Source organism: Harmonia axyridis, chromosome 4 (genome assembly GCF_914767665.1).
Source record: "Harmonia axyridis chromosome 4, icHarAxyr1.1, whole genome shotgun sequence".
Taxonomy (NCBI): Eukaryota; Metazoa; Arthropoda; class Insecta; order Coleoptera; family Coccinellidae; genus Harmonia; species Harmonia axyridis.
This window is the reverse complement of record NC_059504.1, coordinates 25,685,583-25,712,909: the sequence shown is the minus strand read 5'-3', so window position 1 is coordinate 25,712,909 and position 27,327 is coordinate 25,685,583. Positions and strand designations below refer to the sequence as shown.

General features: G+C 34.3%; 1 protein-coding gene across 3 annotated transcripts in view; it reads left to right on the top strand.

The window, feature by feature from the left end:
• Nucleotides 1–27,327, top strand: part of LOC123679302 — a 130,920-nt gene that overhangs the window by 7,396 nt on the left and 96,197 nt on the right. For 2 of the 3 annotated variants that reach the window (XM_045616820.1, XM_045616825.1), the window contains exon 2: nucleotides 18,496–18,744. In XM_045616820.1, the coding sequence (XP_045472776.1) occupies nucleotides 18,638–18,744 (107 nt within the window). In that variant the 5' untranslated portion in view covers nucleotides 18,496–18,637. Of the gene's footprint in view, nucleotides 1–18,495; nucleotides 18,745–27,327 lie in introns of those variants that run through there. The other variant, XM_045616823.1, reaches the window with a different exon arrangement.

Sequence of the window (27,327 nt, the reverse complement as noted above, 5' to 3'; positions counted from 1 at the left end):
TGCAATGCTATTATAGCCTCAAAGAATTATTGAATAATTTTTTTTACCAAAGTTAAAAGCATCGAATATATCAGTCTAGAAAGCATTTTTGAACTGTCTAAAGAAATTTCAATCAATCAAAGACAAAAAGGTTTTCCAAGTATATTGAAGGGAGAAGGCAGAAGGTAGATTATTTTGAATTATGAAACAATTGATGGATTTTCACGTGGATGTTATTTAACTCTTGAAAGTGGTGATCATAAGGATTACCACAAATCTATGAATGGAAAATTATTTCAGAATTGGATTGTTAAACAATGATCAATACCTTCTCTGCAGATAATTGCTATAAGAGCTCAGAAAATGAATCTCAAAAATTCTTAGGCGAATGACCCAAGCTAGGTTTTATTATGTAATGGAGACAAAAATGGTTGGACAGGTAATGAATGAATCAAATTCAATGAATAATAAATTTGAAGTTATCAAAATGAATTATTGTTATATTCATTTTTTGCTTTTCAATTAGTAAACCATAAATCAATAGGTTATGTCACTTTTGAAGCTATATTTATCGAATGAGTAATCTAAAAATCCAATAAATTCTAATTTTTTATAGAATTTGTGTTAATTAATTATGCAAAAAATGTATTTGGAAAAGTGAATTTCCTCAGCTCTTAAGATTGAAGATAATAACACATGCAATTAAATTTTATAAGTCATAAATTAAAAAAAAATTCAACCGAAAATGCCTTAAGGTGGATGAATCAAAGACGTTATGGGCAAAAGTCTAAATGTACCTAATTAAGTAGGTATTCATGAAATGGACAGTTTTAATATACCTTAAGTAAAGTATTTCACACCTTCATTGAATGGCTGAGGCTGACAAATTGGTCCCAATTTTGCAACTGCTTTGTTAAAATTCTTCATATACGAAATATATCATTGAAATATTATTTCAGTCTCTCAATGATTTTGTCAATCCTTTCAAAGAAATTCTCCTATTCAAAGTATCAACGAGTTTTTTTCTTTTTTTACCGATGCCTCTTTACTTTGATATTATTGATACACTCATGGAAAAAATCATTCATAAGATTTTTTTCTGTTTTCTTCACCAGTATGCCGAGTGCGCATTAAACTTCAGACAGTAAATATCTAAAAAAAATTTCAAGTAAAATTTGTCAGGTATCAAGAGGGATAGAAAATGAACACTTTTTTTAACCTTGATACTGATTTCAAGGTTATTTCCAGATCAACTTGATTTTTTGAATGGAAAGGTATATTTTTTAATGCAAATTCTCATTCTTCATAAAAAGGAGTAATTTTTGTTTGAAATATTTTATTCAAACAGTTGGGAAATTTCGTATCTTTCAGTAACTGTTCAGTGTGATAACCTTGGACTTCGGTATATTTATCAATTCTTTTAATGAATGATTCAATACATATCGCATCAAAGTTACTGCATTGATATTCCAACAACCATTTCAACAAAATTTAGTTCGATATTTTGAAATCAGATAAAAAGAAGTTAACAAACGTACCAACTTCTTTATGAAGAATAAGAATATATACTGAAGAATATACCTTTCCATTTAAAAAAGATAATTTGACCTTGAAATAACCCTGAAATTGAGATCAAAGTTGAAACAAAATATGTTCATTTTCTTTCCCCCTTGATACAACAACTTTTAATTGAAATATTTTTTTCTAAATTACATAGTTTTGGGATATTTTACTGTCTCAAGTTAAATGCTTCGGCCACTATTCTTTTGAGTAGTGCAATACAAAAAATCATTAGCTTTGAACAATAAAGCATGTGTAGATGAAATATCTGTATTAGCAGGGGAAATGTAAACGGGGTATCATACATTTCAACGTGTTAAACAAGGGAGAAGATAAAACCTCAGCAAAAACTATGTCTCTCCGTATAGGTGTAGTGATTGGTTTGTGAATTTGTTTACAGAATAAGCTGACATATTATAGCTTATTAAATCTGAAATAAAAAAAAAGAACTAGAAAGGAGTAATAAATGTAGGTACCTAATACTTAGTTTCCATTTTACTGATTTAAAGTTAGCGACCCATTCTAAAAAAATCTGTAACTGAATGGATAGCTTGGAAACCACCATGAAATTTGTAAATTGGACACGTATTCATCATGTGCTCAACGGTTTCTTCTACACCACACTCACATAGTGGTCTTTCGACAGAATGCCATTTGAAGAGCATATTATTGAGCGACCATGACCAGTCCTAAGTCGATTTAAAATACACCAAATTTTCCTAAGGCCCAGTTTCACCAAATGCTTTAATTTTGACTTGGCTCTTAAGTGAGGCCTTAGATCACGATTAATGTAATGTAGCGTTTCACCACACTCCAAAGCGCCATTTAATCGACCAATCGCGGTTTAGCACTAATCGGCCATTTTTGGAGGATTATAACCTCTCAAGTTGAGATTAATAATTATTTATCAGTATGGAACTCTTGTCTATGTAATTATTTTTCCGGAAATTTCTAATTTTTGGGTCAATTTTATCAAAATATGACTATATGTATAGGCTCAATATTTCCCATTTAAAATACACGTAAGCTTTGTTTTTGTGTTTAATGAAATTTATTGCAAAGAATAATTTATTAATATGTTTGATTGAAATATTATTTGATATTATTAATAAATAAAATAAGTTAATAAAATTACTTATATAGTTTTTTTCCAGAATGTGTGGTTTTGTGAAATGGGATCATTTCTTTTTAACTTCTGCAAGTTTACGACATTTCGAAGCACATCACTCGACATTTTCGGCAAAAATTAACTTTGTTTTTTGTTTACAAGATGACAAATGATTTGAAATGTTATGAGTTATGAATGAATGACACCTGACACCTAGCGCCAATGGTGATCATCACTTCTAATACGATACAGAACACTATATAACTGTTTATTCACAACGTTGCCAAATGGTTTGACTATTTAATCGCGATTTGGTTAATCGCGATCATCTTCGGACGGGTTGATGCATGGTGAAACAGAAAACACTGTTAAGCCTGCTTTAGTAACAAGCGGAGTTTAATCAATCTGGGATCAAGTGCTGTTTGGTGAAACTGGGCCTAAGAAGATTGAAACCTGAAGGATCAACGATTAGTCTTTTGTTGAAGACATTACAAGTAATGGAATTACGGGGACGCTCAAAAAATAAAAAATATTCAAAGAAATTTTTTGTCTGAGTGTCTGGAAAATGTCAGATTTTTTTTTTTTTGCCAAACTTCAACACTCTGTATCTCTCAAACGAAGCTTGTTAGGATACATGTTTATATGAACTTTGTCAGACACATAGACAAAAAATTTTTGTGAATATTTTTTTATTTTTTGAGCGTCCCCGTAATCTATTCGAAGGAAGTAAATAAGTGAATTCATTCATATCATTTCTTAGATCGATAATTGTTCATGAAATAATTAGCTGACTTGATACTGTAATAAGTATTTCAAAACATTTCCATACTCGCGGAAGAGAAAGATTTTACTGTCTGTAGATTTTCGTGGATAGTGTTCGCTTTGTTCTCGATTATCTGGAAAATGGTACATTCTATAAAAAAAATCATAAGACCTTTTTTTCAGTAGAACCCTGTTGATTTCAGAAATTAAATAATTTTCCTTAAAATAGACAGTGGTGTAGATTTTTATTAGGAAAAAAATCATCGCACCCCTATATCTACGCCACTGGATAATTTTGGCCGATGACACTCACCTAATTCGAAACATTACATTATCTAGACCTCAATACCTAAAAATCAAAACGATTAATGTAATACTACCAGAGTTATAAGTAAAAAACTGATTTTCAAACGTTAACAATCTAGATCTCTAAAACGAAGCTTGTTAGGATATATGTTTTTATGAACTTTTTTTTTATGAAAACAATAGTTATATCCTATGCCAAAGTTATTGAACTAAAATCTGGACACACCTGCATTTCTATACTCATGAGGGAGACAGATTTTCTTGTCTGTCAGGTCAAAGGAACCGACGACCCGATCGGCCCTTAGAAATATCAGCTTCTGAAACTTCAGAGAATAATATACCTAAATTTCAAGTTTCCTAAAATACGTTTAAATTTTTTTTATGTTGAAAATTTCTGCCACCACTTCGCCACCTTCGTCTGCCTTTTCGTTTTTGAATAGGAGAGAGTATTTTGACATATTAAATTGGCAGTTTTCCTAAAATATTTTTTGTTCATGAAATTTTCCCACCTGTCGCTCTTCACTACAGCTGAGGCCACCGCAACCGCGCTTAGCTAACCCCCATTTTATGATCGGCAGCTCTTAAAGTCGATTTATATTATCCAACAAGTATCGTTTCAGACACCAAGCGAATCGATTGTCGGAACGGAGAGCGCGTTTATACATATACTCATTCAAGTATAGCGTTTCAGTTTGATTCAAGCATTGGATAAATTGAAGTGCAAAAAAATTTTAAAACTTTCACGTAAAAAACCATTATTACTGGAACAAGAACAAGAGAAAAGTCAGTAAGAAGATTTAGTGTACACCCAATATTCAAAAACAGAACCATCTTGTTTCACTTTGTCGTCAATTGCCCTCCAAATTTTTTCCTTTTCATTAGTATCATGATACAATCTGTGATTTAGAATTTAGATTATATAGAATTTCCTGCTCACGCACTAAATATATTAATTTTTAGGAAGCCATTACCAACGACAGTTACGTGTTCCAGAACTAAGCGCCAACTATCTGCTTATTCACATTATCCGTTCAGACACGTTCCGACACATTCATACAGACTCCGCCTCTACGACATCAGACAAAATATTCTCTCGAAGAATACTGAACGGAACGGATGGCGAATGACACGATCGCTGACGGACAATGTGAATTATTTCATATGATACGCATCAAATGATAAAATGATGATGATATTTGTCCAGGGGCGGATCCAGACGATGTTTGAGGGGGGGGGCATAGAAAGTCACGGCTCATATAGGTTAGCAAAATAGCGGAATTTTTTGTTGGTACCTACCAGGTCAAGTGTTTTTTATAGAAAAATGGATTTTAGTAAATCATATCATATTCAGTTTCCAAAATTTTTGTAGGTCCAAAACATATTTCACATATTCCATAAATATATTCCGTAAATTTATTTCATAAGAAAACCCAGGCTCAAGAAAGTATAAGGTGTAGTAAAAAGAAAACCATTATTATTGCATAAAGAACAAGGCTTCAATTACCATAGTTAACACAGTTGTGCTTTAGGTGAACAGCTCTTGGTAGATAATTCCCTGCCAATTTCACTAAACACACAGCAAAACCTTCCTGGCGTTTCCGAAGGCTCACCGCGTTTCGACCACGACCGTTTTTGCTTGACGTTGTCATAAATGATCCACGTTTCATCACCAGGTACCAAGCGTTTCAAAAATGGGGCGATTGTGTTGCGATTCTCCAGTGATTCGCAGTGGAAATTCGGTCCATACGGTTTTTTGGTTAGCTCATGTGATATCCATACATCTAGCACCTTCTTGAGATCAGCCTTATGCAAATAGTGTTTGAAACGGTTTATTGTGTACTCTTAAGCTCTTGAGCAATCGAAACAGGACTCGACAATATCCATGCTTTTATCGATATTTTCGACAATTGGCCAGTGGCTTTTTAGTGCGTGGTGCATCTTTAACATCGAAATTACCGGAACGGAATCGACGAAACCAAAACTGCACGTGATTCGCTATTACAGTATAAGGGCAAAAACACTATTTACATTTTCAGCCGCCTGACTGGTATTTTTGTCTTTATCTAAGAAAAACTATAAAATATAGGGTATTTTCTTTTTGCTAGTGTCCATCATTGTGGCGCGCTCAAACTTAACTGAGTCAACTCATCACAAAACTGTCAGAATGTTTTTGTAGTGCGAAATTCATCTTTTTAACGCCATATAGTGCAACCCGATCGGACTTGTACAACGCAAGATACAGATAACTAAAGCCATCTATTGGACAAATAATGAATTCCTTTTAACCACACCTATCAAATTAAGACATATGATCAAATATTAAAAATTTAATAACAAATTCTAGTCTCGTATTTTTTTGACTATCGTATCTTTCAACATTAAGACTGCTGCAAATGGTTCTATGTATATGCATTAATGCCAATACATTCAACCTGTCTTCAACCATTCTAGTTCAGATCCAATCTTTCAGCCTTGTGAGTGCCCACGCATATTTTTCGATTTTTCAGGATACATTTTTATATTTATAAGGCCCGCGAGGGGGGGGGCATGCCCCCCCTCCCTGTATCCGCCCCTGTATTTAATAATTGTCGTAAACAATTCGCTTGGTGTCTGAAGCGATACGTGTCGGATAATATGAATCGACCTTTAGACTAATACTGCCGAATTCCGAATGGTGATCAGCAAACCACCCAACAAATAAATCCAAGATCGCAATCATGACGTCTTCACGACAAACGATGGGATGTTATAACGGTGTTGGTAATAGCCGGTCGATTTGTTTCTCCGGGCAAAGGAAGTGCTAGCTTCCTGGATATTGTCAAGAAATGAATACCAATTTCTGATACCTTTTACACATATGACTCAAGGCAGTTAAAGCGGTGAAACATTCGAGGGAAATTATAGATAGCATAAACGTTGAAAGTTATTATACAGGGTGGCCAAGAGATGGCCGTCAAAAAGAAAAAAACAGGTTCCTCGTGTCATGGGCTATTCGAATAACCCCCACGATTTTTCACGGTTTTCGAATTATGAATTTTTTATGAACTTTGAGAATTTTCGACTTGACTATCTTAAAAAAGATATAAAAAAAAGTACAAGACTTTTCTGTGAAATTTTTTTTGTAACTTAATCTCCATGAACTGGACTTTTATACATAAAATAACCAGATTCGTAACTTTGATAAAAAACATGGAAATGTTGGTCTCAATTCAAAATGTTACGTGAATTGGATTATGATCTAAATTTCCGAATCAAAATCGAAAATGTAAAAAGGCCAATTCACGGTTTCTTAGTATGTTAAAAAACTGCGCTCAACCAGTCAGCTTTTAGAAATATTAAAAAAAATGGTACTCAACAGTCTACTTTTGCTAGAATTAACCTTCAAAGTCAGAGAGGTGGAGAAAATCAGAGAAATAGACATTTACTCAAAATTTTTTTTTGGCCATTTTAAGATTTTTCTGATCAAGTTATGATAGAAAATTAGCTTCAGATGTTGGTCAAGAAAAGTTTTAGGAAAAAAAAGAAAAAAGGTATGGCAATAAATCACACATCATAATGTAAATAAAAAGAAATTTATTTATGCAGCTTTTAAGCATACTAAGAAACCGTGAACTAGCCTTTTTACATTTTTAATTTTGATTCGAAAATTAAGATCATAATCCAATTCACGTAACTTTTTCACTTCAGACCAACATTTCTATAATTTTTATCGAAGTTACGGAGCTGGTTATTTTATGTATGAAAGTAAATTTCATGGAGATTAAATTACGAAAAAAATTTCACAGAAAAGTCTTTTTTAAGATGGTTAAGTCAAAAATTCTCAAAGTTCATAAAAAAATTCATAACTCGAAAACCGTGAAAAATCTCATAACATACATGGGGGTGATTCGAATAGCCCATGATACGAGGGACCTGTTTTTTTCTTTTTGACGTCGATCTCTTGACCACCCTGTATTATTCAATGTTGGGAATGTCGGGAACAGCGACTGATACCCTCAACTAACTTGAATTCTCCTCAATAATAACGGACACTATTTTCGAAAGACATTTTTTCTCTGAAAAATGACCAAACTAGAACAACCATTAATTTTTTCACAATTAATAAATTACTCTGAATTTCGTTTTTGATCAAAAATATCCTGCATTCAACATTCAGTGAAGTTAGGATCTTTCAAGCGATTTTTGGTCTGTTTCCACTGAAGCTTCCAACTCATATAACATACTAGATACTGTTTCTGCTCATCCTTGGTCTTATGAACGGTGTGGAAAATAGAAATCGAATTGTTAAGGTGAAATTTCGTAGCTTTACATAGAAAAATTTGTTTTTTATAGAATTTGATTTTATTATTCTACATAATCGGTGATAAAATAATTATATCGATCATACAATTTTTTGAGGAGAGGGTTGATACATTTTTTACAAAATTGTTAATACAAAATTTGTGTTTAACAATTTCCAATCCATTTATGTCAGAGTGAAATTTAAGGACTTCGCTTAGACGTTTAGCAATATTTAATAACAATAAGTGGAAATTTCAACCTTGGTTATGAAATTGTCGGTGCAAAGTGTCTCAAACCTCCCTATACATGGGAGGCTTGATACACTCAAAGGGAGTATTGCCGATTAATACAATAAGAAATAAGAGGTACCAATTCATTGGTAGTAAAACTCAGTAATAATAAAAACTTGTTTTAATAATATTTTATTATCATAACATTACCTAATTCCTACATAATTCGCAAGTAAACATTTTCGATTTACTACTGACACTTACACTGGCTGAATAGCACTCTATTTTCTGATGAAGATGATGATCTAGCTTGCATCTAGTGAAATTCATTAATTTCGGTGTTCATCAGAAGATAGATTTTTTTCATTTTAGTCCTCAGGATCCAACTCATCAAACAGACTTTTTATTAAACCTCCTAGAAGACAAATTTAGAAAATATAGGACGTGAATATGTTATGATATTCGATTGAAGATCTGTACTATTGGCGTATATGTTCTCAATGAAATGCGCATTAAGAATAAAGTAATGAATTTCGTTAGTTTTAGTTGATAAAGAGATAAATCCTTACGTTTATTATGCAAATTCTTACATCGAATATGTAGAAAACACATTTCGTCTTAAAAACTCTTGTTCGTGACGCGAGAGAGGCACTGCACGCGAATACGCCTTCTTTGAAGAACCGAGGCGGGAAATTTGAACGTATATCAACTTGTATCAACCCTCCCCAGTCTCCCCTACCATTTTCTAGTACGATTTTTCTTTAATCTCAAAATAGGCCTCAGTTTCGGCGATTACCTCTTCATTTCTTTCCAGCGAGCATTCTTTTGAGATCTGAGAACAGAAAAAGTCGCTGGGGGCCAGATCTGGAGAATATAGTGGATGTGGAGCAATTATAAGACCAATTCGTTCAATTTTGTCATTGTTTTCATTGATTTACGACAAGGTGCATTGTTTTGACGAAACAGAACTTTCTTCATCTTCAAATGAGGCTATTTCCCGCAATTTAGCCCTTCAAACGCTCCAATAACGCTATGCAATAGTCGCTATTGATGATGTTCCCTTTTTCAATATAGTCGATGAATCAATACCATGCACTCATGCGCATTCCAAAATATTGATGCCACAACCTCGTCAGCCGACTTCATCACGTGCAGTCCATTTGAGTAAATTGATGAAATGATGCAGCAATGTTTCAACCATTGTTGCATATCGTCGCAACAAATCACAGTGGTACGACAATTTCACATTCCAAATATGGTTATCACTTCGCGAGTCGCTGATTTCTTCTTTAGTGGTTGATCACATTGGTAGCACGATATGCCAAATATAGTTATACTTCGGAGAACCGTTTCTGTGATATAAAATTTTGAGAATTGAGGTAAAAAAAACCACCTTCTGTATCCCTTTGAGAGTCTCTGATTTTTTTGTTTAATCACATCTGTATAGCGACTTCACATTCCAAATATGGTTATGCCTCGTCGAATTTTTTTCTGAATTAGTGATTTATAGATATTCATGAATGAAAAATTCATCAATTACCAGAAATAAATTCGATAATCAATTTTTCTGTATTGCATTCCATTGTTTCGCTTCATCAACTTTGGAATCCCCATGTTCTCTATTGCATGCTGTAACGTTATTTCAATAGAAACCTTGGCTTTCGTCGGTGCGCCACTGGTGAACGCCTTCGGGTGTTTCCGTCAAACGGTGTGCTAAGTTCACACCGTTAAACATAACCAGTAATGTAGTTAATGTTGTACGTGTATAAGTGCCTTTATATAACTTGCAATGCAAAGTTCTACATTCCTTTCTTCCGAAAGCGCTGCGCACATAACTACCGACCTATCAGTTTGACTTCGATTGTAACCAGGATTTGCGAGAAGATGTGTTAGAGGACATAATGTCCTAATTTGCTTGAGAGTTTGACCGTGTAGGTACCCTATTCACGTTTTTTTACAAAAACAAAATAATAGACTATTGACGAGTTCGTGGCCCTTGATTAAAGTATTTTTTCTTCTTTTCTTTCAATGCGCCGTGTCGCAAATCAATTAAAACAATGGCAAAATTGCATGAATTGGGCTTCGACTCACTTCTGAATCCACCGTATTCGCCAGATCTGCCCCCCTAGTCACTTTTTATTGTTCTAAAACCTCAAAAAAAATGCTCGCTGGAAAGAAATTTAGCGCCAATGAAGAAGTAATCACCGAAACTGAGGCCTATTTTGAAGCGAAAGACAAATCGTACTACAAAAATGGTATCGAAAAGTTGGAAGATCGCAATATAATCGCTTTATCGCCCTCGAAATCGGAGAATGAAACCCTGGTAAATAGCCTAGTCTTTTATGTGGCTATGAAATCGGTTTACAGATAGAATCTCTTCTAGTTCAGATCTACAGGCTCGCCGACAGAAATTTTATGTGGTTGCTCGTAATTTTCTTCGTGAAATTATCCAGCTCTTCAGTGGTTTCGGGTTGATTTTTATTTGTTTCTTAGTTTTCTTTGCCCTTTTTGTTTTTCCCATTCACTGGTTTTGGAGCAGGTGTTTTTTTTTTCGGTATCACTACAGAAGTCTTCTTTAGCACTGTACTTTTTTTCTATCAGTATACTATTTTCATTCTACAAAAAAGATGCTTGAGGAATATATTACGTTTAAATTTTAATGAGTCATGTAAAAATGTTTTTATTGAGCAGAAAATACTAACCCTGTACCTATAGTCTATTCATATATGAATGTGTGATGTATATAATTTATAATTATAATGATTTAAAAACTCTGGTATTAAAACATGAATATAATACTGGGGCTCAAAACTTATTTAAGCGCTGAAAAAACAACTTATACCTATATACAGAATGTTACACATTTCATACAAACAATCTGGGATAAATTACTTAAAAATTTCAAAAGTAAGCACATTGTAGCACAAAATGAGTAAATAAATGTTATTACAGTGTAAAAGACTTCATGAATGATGAAAATTTTAATGAAATTTAAAATAGTTAATGTAGGTTAGTTTTTGGGGTATTTGATGGGGGTATAGTTGAGTAGTAGTAGGTGCATACCTATATATTTTGTATTTTTTTAATGTAATGTGATCTACATTTGTGGAGATATAATGGATCGAATAAAATGGATTATTATTATACTAATTTGTTTTTTTTTCTTTCCTTTTATTAGTGATGATTTTCCTTTCGTTATATTCATATTGAATACAATTAACGCTGCACTGTGTTACAATAAGGAAGTTATAATATTTCGATATACCTTTCATTATCTTCCTCAAGTCACTGTCACACTGATAATTACCTCTTTAACTATATACAGTGAATCACACGCTTCTCATTTTCTCTTGCTAATTTGCAGTTTCTGTTGTTCTGTGGCCCTTAGCACTTTACTCTCCGTGAGAGAGTAATTTTAGTTTACACATGACCATTGCATTGACAATACAGTATATTCCATAGAGATGTTTCACTTCTGTAGGAAATCTATCGATGCCCTCGAAAATATTCTAAGTACGAAAGTAAAATTTCGAACCAAAATACTAAAAACAGAAGAAATAGATGTAAAAAGGGAATGATCAAAGCCACACCCCTAAGGGATCCGTAGAAATGCTTTGCTAAGTATCGAATGGAAAGCGGCCTTAATGCCCATAAAACTCGGCATTTCAGGGCGAATAATTCAATTGAGTTCAGACCAGTCTACGAGAAACTACATCTACAACAGATGTGCAACACTTGCACCGACAACGAGAAGAGTAAAGATTTTCACATCTGTTCCCGAGACCGGCGAAAAGTACCAGCGAACGAGCCGCAACGACCCTTAAAAAACGATTAGATCTAAATATAATCTTCTTCACACATTTTTAGTGGGTTGGAAATAAATCGAATAAGTGTTTTTATCCTGTTCTTTTATTTTCCTTATTTGTCCTTGGCCGTGAACTACTTCAGTCACAGTATAAGGACCACAACCCACACTTCTAAAATATTTTCATTTTCCTTATTTTACCTTGGCCGTGAACTACTTCAGTCACACTATAAGAACCACAACCCACACTTCTAAAATATTTTCATTTGACTTTTTTGTTTAGTGTGATGTCTGTGTGTAATGTAGTGGTTACGTATTCTAGGTCTTAGATATCATGTGCTGCTAGTTCCTTTTTACGGCCCTACTACTATCTATATATACTATCTGTATATGCGCTTTGGTGACATGCGATATTGCATTGCAGTATGCAACCTTTCAGGGTAACTTGGAGGATTTTATCTATCTCATTCTCTATAGCTATAGGAGTAAATGTATTTTCGTTATTTGCAACAACCTCTAATTCTTCATGGCTTTGGATTCAGGGAAATGTTTGGTTTAACTTCTTGAAGTAGAAAGGCCATCAGAATATGACTCGTGTTCCCTTCTTCTGAAGCAGTTTCGGGCTTTTATAGGTCAGGTTATTCCCTTTTTCAAGCTCTATGATTATTCTGGATAACCTGTTGATACTGGCCGTCAAATAGTAGATCTGCTGATTGAGTTGATTATCCTCATCAAGATGCTGTCTGTTTTACTTATAATTTTGGTCTCTTCTTTCTATGACTTTTCCCACTTCCATTTCGGAAACATCTTCTGATGATCAATTGTCTTCTTTGGATTCTCTCTCATCTGCTATCTTTGAACCTTTAATTTAAAATAGATTAAGGAATTATATCGTATTTCTGTAGAACCAATGATCTATTGATCTGGACTCGACACGCAGGATATAGGTAATAGGATGTATGTAATCTATTATCATTCTTGCAGTAAATTACCACAATTAAATTGTTCCGAGAAAAGAATGCTATAATTGCTAGCATCAAGATTAATATAAGCCTATAGCGTAAGTTTCTGTGAGATCTACATAATTTGAAATGTTAGTTGTTCTTAGAAATACGCAGCTATGAGGATCGGAGTTATGAGGCTCACCCCCTCACTCCTGAAATACTTGAGATGCAAAAGTTCACAAGAGCAATTGCTGGTAACCAGACTGTGTACGCTATCGGTTTTTCTTCATTTGTGTAGATGTTACTTGGATATATTTATATATATTTCGATACTTCTGTATTATTCATTCGTGGGTAATAGCTCTTGGTATCTGACTCGATATTTCTCCGAGAATGAGGTGTTTATAAGCATTGCCTGAACTCTCCTCTTTTCGTAATAATAATACTAAACTTGGAAGGGTATAGCGGTAGAAAATCCTTAAGGATTCATCTATGAAGAAAGCTTAATCGCTTCCTGACCGATTCAGATTCTAGGTGCTTTTCGGGAAGATGAAACCTGTCAAAGGGTCCCTGTCCAGAGTTACGAACGAAGCTGTGTGGAAAGCAGCTCAAGAATTCTTCCACCGGGGCACTGTAAATCGTAAAAAAGAATCAAAGACACCATGAATGATGGTGAAACTAAATAAGAGAAACATAGAGCCGCTATCTGAGGTTCGATAAAGCGTACCTGGAGGTGGCCCTGAATATGACACGATTCGTAACGTCGTTGACAGAGTGCTAACAAAATGATCCACGAATTTAACATTCTAGCAAACGAATTACACGAAATTCTTCAACTGCTACAGATGCTGAACAGAATCCCCAACTAGCACTCACTACTGGACAATTTCTATGAATGATGTAATCACGCGAAAACTGAAAAATATTGAAGGGTATAAAATTAGCTTCCAACAGAGACTGTTTGCAGAATTTCACAGAAACTACCCCAAACTACAAGCATCTAAACAATGAGTTGCTGAACAATATCGAGTCATATTAAGAAATTAACTTGTACTCGATGTGAGACTGAAAACAATAATAAATGAAGTGCGAATGAGGTTACAAAACAGAAATCTCGCTTACATTGATAAAAACCAGTTCCAAAATGGTACTGCGATACGACTAAATAATTTTTGCGTCCCATTTTGGAGTGCAAAACTTCATAAAACAGTTAAAAATAATATTATAGTTTGAAAAATATAAAAGTGAATTGGTGTTTAAACATTGTCAATCGTTATGATAGTTGAAGACTGCTGTTATTAACTGCGTTTGTTTTGGTTGATCCTACACTCCGTGGCCCCAGGAATCATTCCACTTTTGGGTTGATTAATTTATTCGTTTTATTTACCTGATAGTGCTGACCCCAACTGATACTTTGATCTACATTGAGGGTTTTTTGCTGTCTAATGTATAGTGATTGAATCGAGTGAATGACCAAAAAGACAATTTTAACTGTTTAAGGCGTGAAACTAGTACATTGTAATCAGTAGGATTCGAATGAATATATATTCTAATGCATATTTGAGATAAAGTGCATATTTTATTCAATTATCTCAATATTTGCAATATAGAATCTCATAGAACTGCACTTCAAAAATATATTCGGCGAATCCCAAACAGCTTTATGGCCTTTTATGTTCATTACCTACCCAACCCACATTAACAGCGACTGCGAGTAAGATAGTTTTTTCAAACAAAAATTCGTTTTGAATTGAAAAGCGAACATCTTAGTGATAAAGATACCTGAAGAAAAACCATCAGATAGCACAGTTTTGAGCCAATTTGTCAAAGACCTCTCCAATTTACATCTGATATGGCAGTGTGCGGTTTTGTGAATTCTGCGAAATGAGAGTACCAGAAACAAAAAATTCCAAGCGTCCCAACATTTACAAACCAGTAAGCACCAAAAGATAAGAAACGAAGCTAAGGAAGTTGGTAAATTATAATGTTAGTTCCAATCATTCACCATTTAACGAAGAATTGAGTGAATTTATTTTTCGTTGGTACCTAAAATTAGAAAATGAAGCATAAACCTTTTTTCAAGAGATTTTCAACCTTTTGAAAAAACATACTAAGCAAAATACTCAAGACGAATATGCACTTTTAAAAAACTACGTTCTGCCATTATGGAGAGTGTTTAATTGAAAAACGGAAAAACACTGAATAGAGGACACCGAGGTAGTTCTAGATATACCCCATTTTTTCGGTCTGACTGTTTTGGTTACAGAGCTGTTGACGATTTGAGTGAACTGTATAAATTGGTTCGGATACTCTATTTCAGTCCGGAAAATTCAAGAACATCCAAGAAAAACATTCCATCCTACCTGAATTTCCGTACTTTGTAGTTTATAGATTCTTACTGTTCACCGGAATATAACTGGCCAGGAGGACGGGAGTGTTGCAAGTATTTCTTTATATTTGGTGGTGGTCGAAGCCCCAACAGGTGGCCGGCTAGGTTGCCTAACCTTTTTTTTTTTAATGGAGGGAAATCCACCTTATGGACACCCAACAAATATCGACAAATGTAAAACACCTGTCGGCATCTGCTGGATAGTGTGATGCTCTACTGAAGGGCATACTCACCAAAAACCTTCATTACACCTCCGCCGAACCCGTAGAGAGTGTGGGATAGGGCAGAAGCAATTCGTTGAAGGTGGTTGAGTCATTCAACAGGTAGCTTTAAAAGCGTGAGGCAACTACCCTCAATGATCTCCCCCGTTCCGTGGTTTCACCCATAGCTTTGATTACTGAGCTCAAGCCAGAGGTAGTTCCCCGCAGGGCAAGCCTCCTCCCTTAGAACTTATCACCACGAGGAGACGCCTTTTGACCCTGGTCTTGCGACCTTTACTTTACAACTAACGCAAACGCTACGTCCTCACAGCATAGAATCAGCCTCAGTTTGTGCAGGGAAGTTATAAGGATGGAGTTTAGTAATTTTGACTGTGATCAGTGGGGTTGAACAGAGAACTAACATACTTTTCCGTTATCCTTGTTTCCTGAGATTCGAGGTCATTGAAGTCATAGTAACTCCTCGAATAGTGTACCGAGAATTACACTTAAGGTCCTAAACTGGCGCCCGCGGAAAAATAAGTAGCCCCTATGCCTATTCTACCACGTACACACAGCAAAAAATTGGCATCTTCTTGCTTCCTTCTTGGCCTCGTTCTGCTAGACCTGTCAACAATTTCCACCTACCTTTTTGGCCTCTGTCTGGTCGATTCTGCGCCTCTATCTCCTCCCACCTACCTTTTTGGCGTCTGTCTGGTCGATTCTGCGCCTCTATCTGCTCTTTAGTGGACCTCTTCTCTTCCCGTGTTGCTTGTTCTGCAAAAAACTTCCGTTTGGAAGGGTAGAGATTATAGAATGTTCTGAGGGGTGGACGAGGTATTGGCAGAAGTGTGGTGTTCGGGGTACATGGGATTGTTGAGGTATGGGGAATGCTGCAGGCTGTTTCGGGACCGTTTTTTTACTAGAAGAGATGATCTCAATTGGCCACCGGGATCTTGTGATTCAACATCTTTAGACTTTTTTCTATGTGCCCACCGAGGTCTTGTGATTCAGCACCTTCAGAATTTTTCTATGTGACCACGTGAAAGATAAGGTCTATGCCAATGGTCCATACTCAATCCATGGCCATTAATATGGGATTCGTGAAGTTATCGAGGTCATCCCAGCAACATAATCAACTAAATATCTGGGTATTTTTATTGATGAGTACCTTAAATGGGATATGCATGTATCTAACAAGAAAACTGAGGGGTATTCTGTGTAAATTTAGGTACATAAGAAAAAGTATAAACTCTCAAAGGCAAATGCATACACTTTACAACGCACTGGTTCAATCTCAACTTACGTATGGTATTATTGGATGGGGAGGTATTTTTGATGTTCACAAGAGAAGCTTGGATACTCTACAAAAATGTATATTGAAAGTGATGTATGGGAAGAGAATAACTTTTTCGAGTTCTCGAATATATGAAATTTCTAAGGTACTTGACATAAGACAAATTTATGCCAAAAAATTATTTTAAACGTCTACCAGAACAAAATACCCATCAGATTGAAAGAGCACGAACATAACACTAGAAAAAAACAAAATAATTATGAAAGAAAAAAGCGGAAAAAAGGATTGGCCAACGTTGTTGTACCTATATAGCTTCAAGAATTTACCCAATTGTGCCGCAGAAAATCAGGGAACTGAGAACTGTGAACAGATTCAAAAAAGAAATAAAAACATGGCTTATAACAGAGGATCGATACATGTTCCACAGAATGATCATTTCTAGTTGAGATTTAACTGGTCAAATCTAGACAGGAATCACCCGAATGCAGAAAACACCGGCTGAATTAGGATTCTTTATAAATTCCCAAACATGTACCTACCACCGATGAAGACGATACACACCCGATAATGAGAGAAAAAAAGAATACCGATGATGACAAAGAAAATGATGATTTGAATAAGAATTGAAGAGGGGGTGAAATTGTTCATTTTAGTTTAATTTTTTGAGTGAATTTGAATTTGATTTAAAATAGCTGTAGCCTACACAGTTATCATTGAATAACTCCACAGTATTTTATTTGTAGTTTTCGAACGAATAAACAAATGTGCGAATTGGTCAAGGAAAATTTCATGGAAAGTATATGGTGCTGCAACCGTGGGGGCCCGAGCTATTTATAATAATAATAATAAGAGAGTTTATTCATGAAAATACATTCAATAAACTCTATAATTCTGTAGAGTTTTATAAAAATATAAACTGTGCACAGTAATGAACATAACATTTACTCTTTATACACCGCAAAATATATTATCTTCTAATTAAGTGGAACAAACGTGTGCTTCATCACAGATAATGGTCGAAATCCTGTATTATATTTGTCGAAATCCTGTAGTATATCTGTCAAAATCGTGATTTTTGTGTGTCATATTCTGTATTTCTCTTTGCCATATTCGTGTGTACATTAATAGTTCTGATTTATTATTTTATGTAATTTTGTTTTATCAGAGTCTATTATCCATTTTTTCAATTTTCTTTTAAATGATATTGTGTTCTTCACATTTTTTATTTCTTGTGGTACTACGGAAAAAAGTCTCGGGGCTATGTAGGTGCAACATCTTTGGCCTATCCTCTTTACTGATCTTGGGCGTTCAAAGTTTTTTCGGCAGTTCTTGTACGATATTGATGGTCTTTCGCTTTGACATTAATTTTTCGTTCGTAGATGTTCAGAACGATTTTCAGTGCATAAACCTGTCTTATATCGGGTACTTTGGTGTGACTGAGGAAAAAATATGATGTTTCAGTTCGTATAACAAATTTATTTCATATATAATCGAGTTTAATTGAAGGAATAAACATTAACGATTCAACAATGTGTGATATGACTGCATATTTTTTTACTCGCTATTATTTTAATATATCCAATATCAGCATTCTTTAAAAATGACTGTTTACTCATTTCAACATTTGTTTTTTTCAGATTCGGATTTAATGTGCATACCGCTTTTTTCAATTAATCATTGATTGAAATGGATGTGAGCATTTGAGGATGTGAAGAATATATAATTAATATAATAAACAAATTCGCGACTCGACAGAAATGACGTAACTTCCTCAAGAAAATGTTGACTGCTAATGTGCTGTGTCTCAAAAAGAAAAAGAAGAAGAAACCAGGATACATATTGAATTGTCCGGATACTATACATATTAATGATGGAAAAACCAAAGGGTGAGTTCTCGATTCAGTGAAATTGTTTATATTTAATATTTTTTAGTAGATATTTGAGAATACATTTGAAATACGGGTTTTTTAATCACGAATGTAGATTTTCGTTAGATCCCTTATTGCATGAGCACGAGACAAGTTTACTTTTATTTTCGTATTTGTTAGTGTTGAATTCCAACGTAATCAAATTCATGAAGTAGCTGTGGACAGTCGTTTTGAATTGACCTTGAAGCATTTCACCTTCTAGATATTAAAAGTGGCACTCCTTGCAATATTTAATCAGAATGTGACCGATGAGTAGTAAGTACCTCGTCACTTATTTTCTCAATCTACTCCAATCGACAAATTCATTCCAAGATAGAAATATCACACAAGTTAATGAATAATGCGAAATCTATTCATTTAGTAAATATATAATGCAATTCTTCATAACATAATAAATTCTACTTTTGAGCACAATACCGCGGTATTGTGTTAGATCTAGAATTTCATATCAGAAGTTAGCTTCTTCTTTTGAGCTACATTCAAAATAAACATAAAAATTACAGAGGCATTTATTTCGTATTTATTTATTTACATACACGCTAGTATTAGCTTTCACCTGATTGGTGATTGACTCTACGAGTGTTTTGAATTCCCCTCCACTCTACTCTTAAGTACTGCGGAGATCGACCTTGCGTGTACTCATATTAGTCAAGTGTTATTTAAATCGCTTGTTGTTATAACCAATATGGAACACCATTCATTTTTCCAAATAAAAAGGAAGAAACCAGAACAGGTTGTGCCAAATTCGATGCTCCATGAAAGAATCTCGAGAACCATAAGACTTCAAGACTTCTTCAAGGTCACCTGATTTCTTTTTTTTTAAATAAGTCGATATCAGAAGGCAGCGCGTAGATATCCTGATTCGTTTTTGAGTTATAGGGTGTTTCTGAAAAATGACTGTTTCAATGTTCGAGATATTTGAAAAATTCTTCGCTTTTTTCAGTATTTTTTATGGTTTATATGATACTCATAACAGATCATAGAAATCAATTACAGTTTCAGAGTTATAGAGGAGAGTTGGAGTTTTTTTAATGTGATATCCTATACATATATGACTTTATTAGGTACAATTATATAATAGACACTAAATGAATAAAATCTCGAAATCTAAGAAAAATATTTATAAGGTGACCCATCAAATGAATGAAGTCAAAAAACTTAATATCTTTGAAATGGGTTATATTTTAGAAAAACTCTCTTCTATAGAAGAGAGTTTGTGATATATCCCTTAAACGGCAATGGACTAGTTTAGTGATGTTGATAATACTATATTTGACACGATAGAATTAAAATATAGAGCAAAACTGATAAATCAGTGAAAAAATTTTGAAAATCCATCAATAAATGATTGAGGAATAGATTATTTAAATTTACGTATTTTAGCGCGGAACGTCTTTGGTCTCCGACTCGTCTGTGACGTCACGCCACTTGCCTGTGATCGCTACACCATAAATTACGTCTAAATACTTAGCCGCGCCAAGGCTCTCACGCAATAATATACACACAATAATGGAAGAAGGCTTCGTGAAAGGACAAAGTGACAATTTGCCTGAAATAGATATATTCGCAGTGATGGAGTTTTTTTCTTCAAATCCATCTTATGTCATTGCTGAAATAAAAGGAGTTAAACTTTTCAAGTAAGTATCTACTTTTGAGTTTGCTTCATCATGTTTCAACTTATAACGATGATTTATTCAAAAAACGTTTCATAAACAGTTTGTAGTCGAGTACTGGTTGTTGAAGTCTATCCATTACACAGGCCAACAAAAAAAAAAAAAAAATTTGGTGCCAGAAATCTAACATCTGATTTTAGATGTTTTTAATGTGCTGATTCCAAAAATGCCACCAGATTTTTTCTATCAGCTCTAGTTTTTGAGATACACGTTTCAGGTTAAATGATATATTTTTTTCTGATAAAGGACATCAAATCCGCTGAATTACTTGCATCCAGATTAAAAGAAAAAAATCTACTTTGTCAAGGTACTAATATTACATTTTATCGTAAAAGAGATAAGGATCTGCTGCCTTTTTTTACTCAGGAAAATGACTTGGTATTCTGTAACAATATAAAAGGGCTCTTAGAAAAAATGGGTTTGCCTGAATACACTCCAGATGATTGGCGCCTTTTTATTGACAGTTCAAAACGTAGTTTAAAATGTGTTTTTCTACATAACGGTAACAAATATGGCTCAATTCCTATTGGTCATTCTACTACCATGAAGGAAGAATATGAAACAATAGCATTGGTTTTGAGAAAAATTAAATACGAAGAACATCAGTGGTCATTTTGTGTTCTTTTGAAAATGGTTAACTTCCTCCTTGGACAGCAGAGTGGTTATACAAAATATCCTTGTTTTTTGTGCCTTTGGGACAGCAGAGCTAAAAATGAGCACTGGGTTAACAAAAATTGGCCTTCAAGAGATGTCATGATTCAAGGAATACAAAACGTGATCAACAAACCTTTGGTTTCAAGAGAAAAAATCTTACTTCCGCCCTTGCATATCAAGCTAGGCCTAATGAAGCAATTTGTGAAGGCCTTAAATCGAGATGGAAATTGTTTTGGGTATTTGTCACGTAAATTTCCTGGCATTAGCACGGAAAAACTAAAAGCTGGTATATTTGATGGTCCTCAAATAAGGCAACTTGTTAAAGATCCACAATTCACCAAATCAATGAACGAGACTGAATCAAACGCTTGGAGTTCATTTGTTCAAGTAGTACAAAATTTTCTTGGCAATCATAAAGCAGAGAATTACGTAGAATTAGTGGAAACTATGCTTTCAAATTTTAATATTCTCGGCTGTAACATGAGTATAAAAGTTCACTACCTCCACAGCCACCTAGATCGTTTTCCAGAAAACTTAGGTAATTGTAGTGAAGAACAGGGGGAAAGATTCCACCAGGATATTAAAACTATGGAAGATCGTTATCAAGGACGATGGGATAGCCACATGATGGGGGACTACTGCTGGAGCCTTCAGCGAGACTGCCCTAGTAAACTCCATTCTAGAAAATCGTATAAAAAAAAAATTTTATGTGATTAGTGACTAATGTAATTATGTAAATTAAGTTTTTGCAATAAATACTTAAATCCATGTGTCTTTGTTTTTTTTAACTGTCAATAGTAATATTATATATTATAACAGTTATAACGTAAATTATATACACAATTTTTTTAAAAATCTCGAAAACTAGATCTGATAGACAAAATCTGAGAACTTTTTTACATTCTGCATCCAAAAATCACTCAGGAACAGTTAAAAAATCGCAGGCACCAAAATGTGTGTTGGCCTGTGTTATCAATGGCAAAACATATTTATGTGAGGAATAAAAAGTAAAAAGAGAAAAAAGTTATGTTTACTGCCCGTATAAAATCCGGAATGAATCAATTCTATCTAAGTGGACTTGATATTGACAGGCGTCATATCGTCTTGTTTATGATTTAATACATGAGGGAGATAGTTCGAAATGTCAGTGGTGTAGTATGTTGTTTTTTGTGTGTGAATTTAAAGATTTCAATACAATATTTGTAGGATTTTTTTTTTAATTTCAGCCATCGTGTAACGAACAAAACACGACACGAACGGCACAAGTGATTGTACACCAATGAATTCGTAAGCATTCTGCGAATACCAGTCGCCTCGTGTAAGTGGCCTGACGTCACATACTAGTACTATGAAATTATTCTTCCAAGCGCAACTTCAAAGTCCCATAACTTTTTCATTTCTAGAGATATTTCAATGATTCTTCCACATTTTTTTTCAATTTCACTTAAATTTTTAGAATTAATCCTTAACAAAAAAATGAAAACTAGTCCAATGAATTCAACGAATTATTGTAATGATCATATGAACTGCAAAGATTACTGAAAAACGCGTCATTTTTCAGATACGTCCTCTTACTCGATAATGAATCAGGATAGCTATGATCTACTTTCTTATATCTTATTATTTCGAAAAAATGCACCAGGGGTCTTTGAAGAATTCTTCTCTAACCAAGCTAAAAATTTAATACTAGCAAACCTCAGGAGAAATCCTTCAAAACGGAAATAGCTCAACTTAACAAAATGTAGTTGTTGATCCATGGTACTGAACACATTTACGAAATCTAATATCTAATAATGTTAGAATAATAGCATCACCCTCATCTCGAAACCGTAAAATATCATCAGTTATATTCAATATGGCCAATAAAAGAGTTGTACTACTCAATTTTTTTTTAAACCTGATAGTGACTCCTTTTTCGTTGACATAGTTAATTATATGATAGAATACAGAAAAATAATATTTTTCAGTATTTTCGATAAAGCTGGTAATACACTTATATGGTTTAGTTCATTCAGGAATTATTGACATCCCGGACGACTGTGGAAAATCGAAATTAAGTTAGTAAAGTCATTCAGTAATATTTTGATCTGAGGAATTCAAGTTGATATTGGAAATGACATTAAATGGAGATGCATATGTAGGATTCCAATTATTGTTTCCTGTGAATAGTTGACACATGGCCACCAGTATGCTTGAAAAGTTATTAGTCTCAGCGTCGAGGGCATGACGTTTTCAATTGATTCACAGGAACAAATTTCTGTTTTATTAGTTCTTTAAAGTGTCGAAGGCAAGACGTTTTCATTTGATTCACAATAGAACTAATTTCATGTGCATAACACATATACAACGTTACTACTACATGTAAGACTATCGAGAATACTCCATGGTGAAAACCACCTAAGTTTCTAGAAAACACGGAGTATTTTGGAATGGCCAAAACTTTTTATTTGACAAGGGTGGTACTTAGCACTTCCCCCCATACCAAGGAGATGCAAAGGATGTGGTCCAGATAGAGGGGGAAGAATTAGATAACCATGGTAGAATGAGACGAGAGAACAGTCAACTATCACTGATCAGTCAACAATTTATCTAATATGCGTTTGGTGAAGGAAATGAAAATTGGGTTTCAGTCGAAATTAGTTTTTATACGTGATATGTGTAGAATTTCGAAAACAATATTTACTTGTCCAGAACATCCAGAAATACTTGATATAAGCACATCCGCCGTCAGTAGTGTCATGAATCCAGGTGATGGTTATGCACAGCTGAAGAAAATAGAAATGATATGACTTTCCCTTGTTTTTCATTTTCACTGTAATAAAGAAAGAAGAAGAAAGAAAGTTCATTCAGAAGTAGGTAACAGAAAATCATTCAAAATTTTTTACAATGATCATAACTATAATAATTTCAAAATAAAAGAGTACACAATGAAGTATGTAATGCCTGGGAACAGATAGCGTTGAAATCTATGGAAGAAGCCGTAGCAGAAGAAGTGAAATAAGCGATCGAATGTGGAAGTATCGACATAAATGGTACACCTTCAATAACGGTATTTTGTGATGGTACTTGGGCTAAACGATCTTATCGAAACTGGGGAAATTATAATTAACTCCCGGAGTTCCTACAATTGTTGGGATGCAAACTGGAAAAATTTTATACTTGGGTGTGAAAATAGTAATTTACGTAACAAGTCCGGAAAATAGGGTTTTTTTGGACGAATAGACAAAATTCCAGGACGAGCGTAAGCGAGTCCTGGAAGTCTGTGAGTCCAAAAAAACCATTTTCGGGCGTGTTGCGTACAATATTTTTTCGGCAACCATGTGAAATAACACTATCGCTGCTGCTTTCCATATTTTATTGCGATTGCGATCAAAAAACATGCAAATTTTTGACAACTAATTTCATATGAACTGTCAGCCGTTATCTCGGGTGCTATGGATTCTATGATTCTTTTCCGGCCTAGTCCGGGAAGTACGTACTTTCCGGACTAGGCCGGGAAATGCTACTTTCTCAGAGAAAAAGCGTCCGGGAAGTGAGCACTTCTCGGACGGTTGCCGAAAAAAAGTATTGCATAATATGTCAAAGAGTTCAAACTAACAATGACACACCAACAGAGCATTCATGCTATAAAAATTGGAATTCATCTTCGACCGCCATGGCAGCTGAAGGATTTTGTTTTTTGTTTTTGTAAAATGCCTCCTATGTCAAGTTATTGCTCAATAGTTGAAAGCATTTTATATAAACATTTTTCTGCAAAAGCTATAGATTGGGGAAAAATAATGAAGATCGAGCGAAGCGTCTATTAGAGAATGAATTGTGCTCGAAGATCCCAAACAGTGGCCTTTTTATTAATAAAAAAAAGTCTAGGTCCTTCTCCAGATGGCATTTTTGAAAAAAGTAATCATTCAATTAAAATCGAATGCCCTTTTTCAGCAAGAAAAAATATGATAAAAGATGCTATTAAAAGGAAACAAATCACATATTTGGAAAAAATGATGATCAGGAATATCGATTGAAACAAAGTCAGAATTATTATTTTCAAGTTCAGGGACAATTAAATATAGCTGAAAGAGAAAAATGCTTTTGTCGTGTAAACTTTGAAGGACACTTTATTCATCGAAGTCATTATCGATGAAGAGTTTTTCGAAGGAAAATTTCATTAGAACTGTGTTTTACCTGTAATAATTGACCTAAGACATAGAGGCTTAAAAATAAGGATCCTCAATACAAACTAGATCTTCAGGATGAGAAAAATTGAAGAAAACAGAAGGCAATTAGAAATATATCATTATGAACCAAGCTGTTTTTTTTTTTTTTATAACAAAGTACTATTCCTTAAAACTGTAGATATTTATGGAATGAGTTCATCAAAATTCTCAATGAAACTTTTTTATTTCGGATTAGATATTCAGAATTCATTCCATTTAATTCATAAGGGTTTTTAACAATTCAAAAAATGAGGATAATGGTATATCAAAGCGTATTTGAATTCTCAATTCGATATCAAGTAATTATGGAAAGTAGAGTCTTTTTCAAAACCTAAAAGACAGTTCTTGTTTCTAAACTCTGTTCTTATCATAAAGAAACCGTCTTTACAACCATAATCGTAGGTGACCATTTGACAATCATTTCATTTCATCAAAATGTCGAAAATGCGGCTGCATATTCCGACACGCACTAGTAGAACTCGAGATAGAAACGAGATCATCCCAATGCGTTACAAATTCATTCAATCTGGGCTGAGGGCCTAATACGTTCTCTATATTTTTACTACGATAGACCACGCCCACCCGCTCTTGCCCCTTCACGTTGCGACCCCTGTGCTTCCCAAGCAGTGTGGTGTAAACAGACTCTTAAGACGAGAGGACGAAGTCGAAAGTCGGTCGAGACTTATAGACAGACAGGTCCTGAAATAAAAATAGTACAAGACGAAACGACCGAAAGAAAATTTAGACCTAGATGACCAAAGCGTGGAGATGAAATTTAGTACGTATTGAAATATTATAATTGAGACGGAAGTTTCTTTTCAATACTGTGCAATGTATATTTTAAGATTTTGTAAATAGATGTGTATATGTATACAGGGTGTTCCAAATTGAGTCGGCACCATTGTCAACTCCGTTATTATTGATGCTTCGATGTCGTTTAAATGGGCAAACTGGTGGAATTTTTAGTGGCCTTCTCGATGCCGAAAACAAACAAAAAATTGACAGTCGCGTTGTCGAAATATTGCATAAAATGAAATTTGTTTCAATGAAACACCTTTTTTTTTCATGCATTTCGATTCGTGATAACATTCTCAAAAACAAAGCTCATTTGACTTTTTTTCGTAAAGGTGAAAATAAGACAGTTGTATTAATAGGAAACATTTATAACAAAACGGATTTGATAAAGCGCCATATAATATCGATTAAATATTCAAAAACACCACCTTCTTGTTGAACTCATTTTTGGGCCCTTCTATTGACACAATTGATTCAAAAAATAAATGCGGCTAGTGGAATGGCTTTAATCCACTAAAAATGCTACCAGTTTGCCCATTTAAGGGTGTTCAATACCTTGTTCATACCACTGCTATTTCAGTGCTAATTTCAGTGCATTCCAATTCCAAAGTACAGGTCGGATTCATTTCATTTTTTGAGTGAACAATGACGTGATATAGTGAACTTGAAGATCCCGTCTCGATTTCCAAAAAAAATCGATAGTATTCCGCAAATCGAACTTTGAAATTGAACACTTTCTTTAAATGACTATTCAGCTTCAGAGAGACTTCTCATTTCAAGTAACTCATCCACAAATGTTCAGTGATATTATGTGTTTTGAATTGGTGCAAACATTTTTTTAAAATTGCTTGATTTGCTCTAATTGTAGATGTTTTTCATATGGAATTATGCTTTTTGGAACGCCTCCCAAAGGTTTACGCCTTTTTGCAACATGAACGCCAATAGAATCTTGGACTGTATTTTATGGCTCGAGATGAATGACACTTTTATGATTTACGAGGGTAGGGTTTCTCTGATTGGCTAAAATTGTGTACATTACTAGTTTATGACAATATTGCACTGAAGAATAGGGAAAGGTAGAAAACTTGTTATGAAATCATTGTTAGAATTAGAAACGATACTGTTCCTAAAATATATATGCTAGCTGATTTTATTCGTAATGATGTCTGGAGAAGTACATTTTGAGCGCTTAGTATCATAAAGAAAATTTC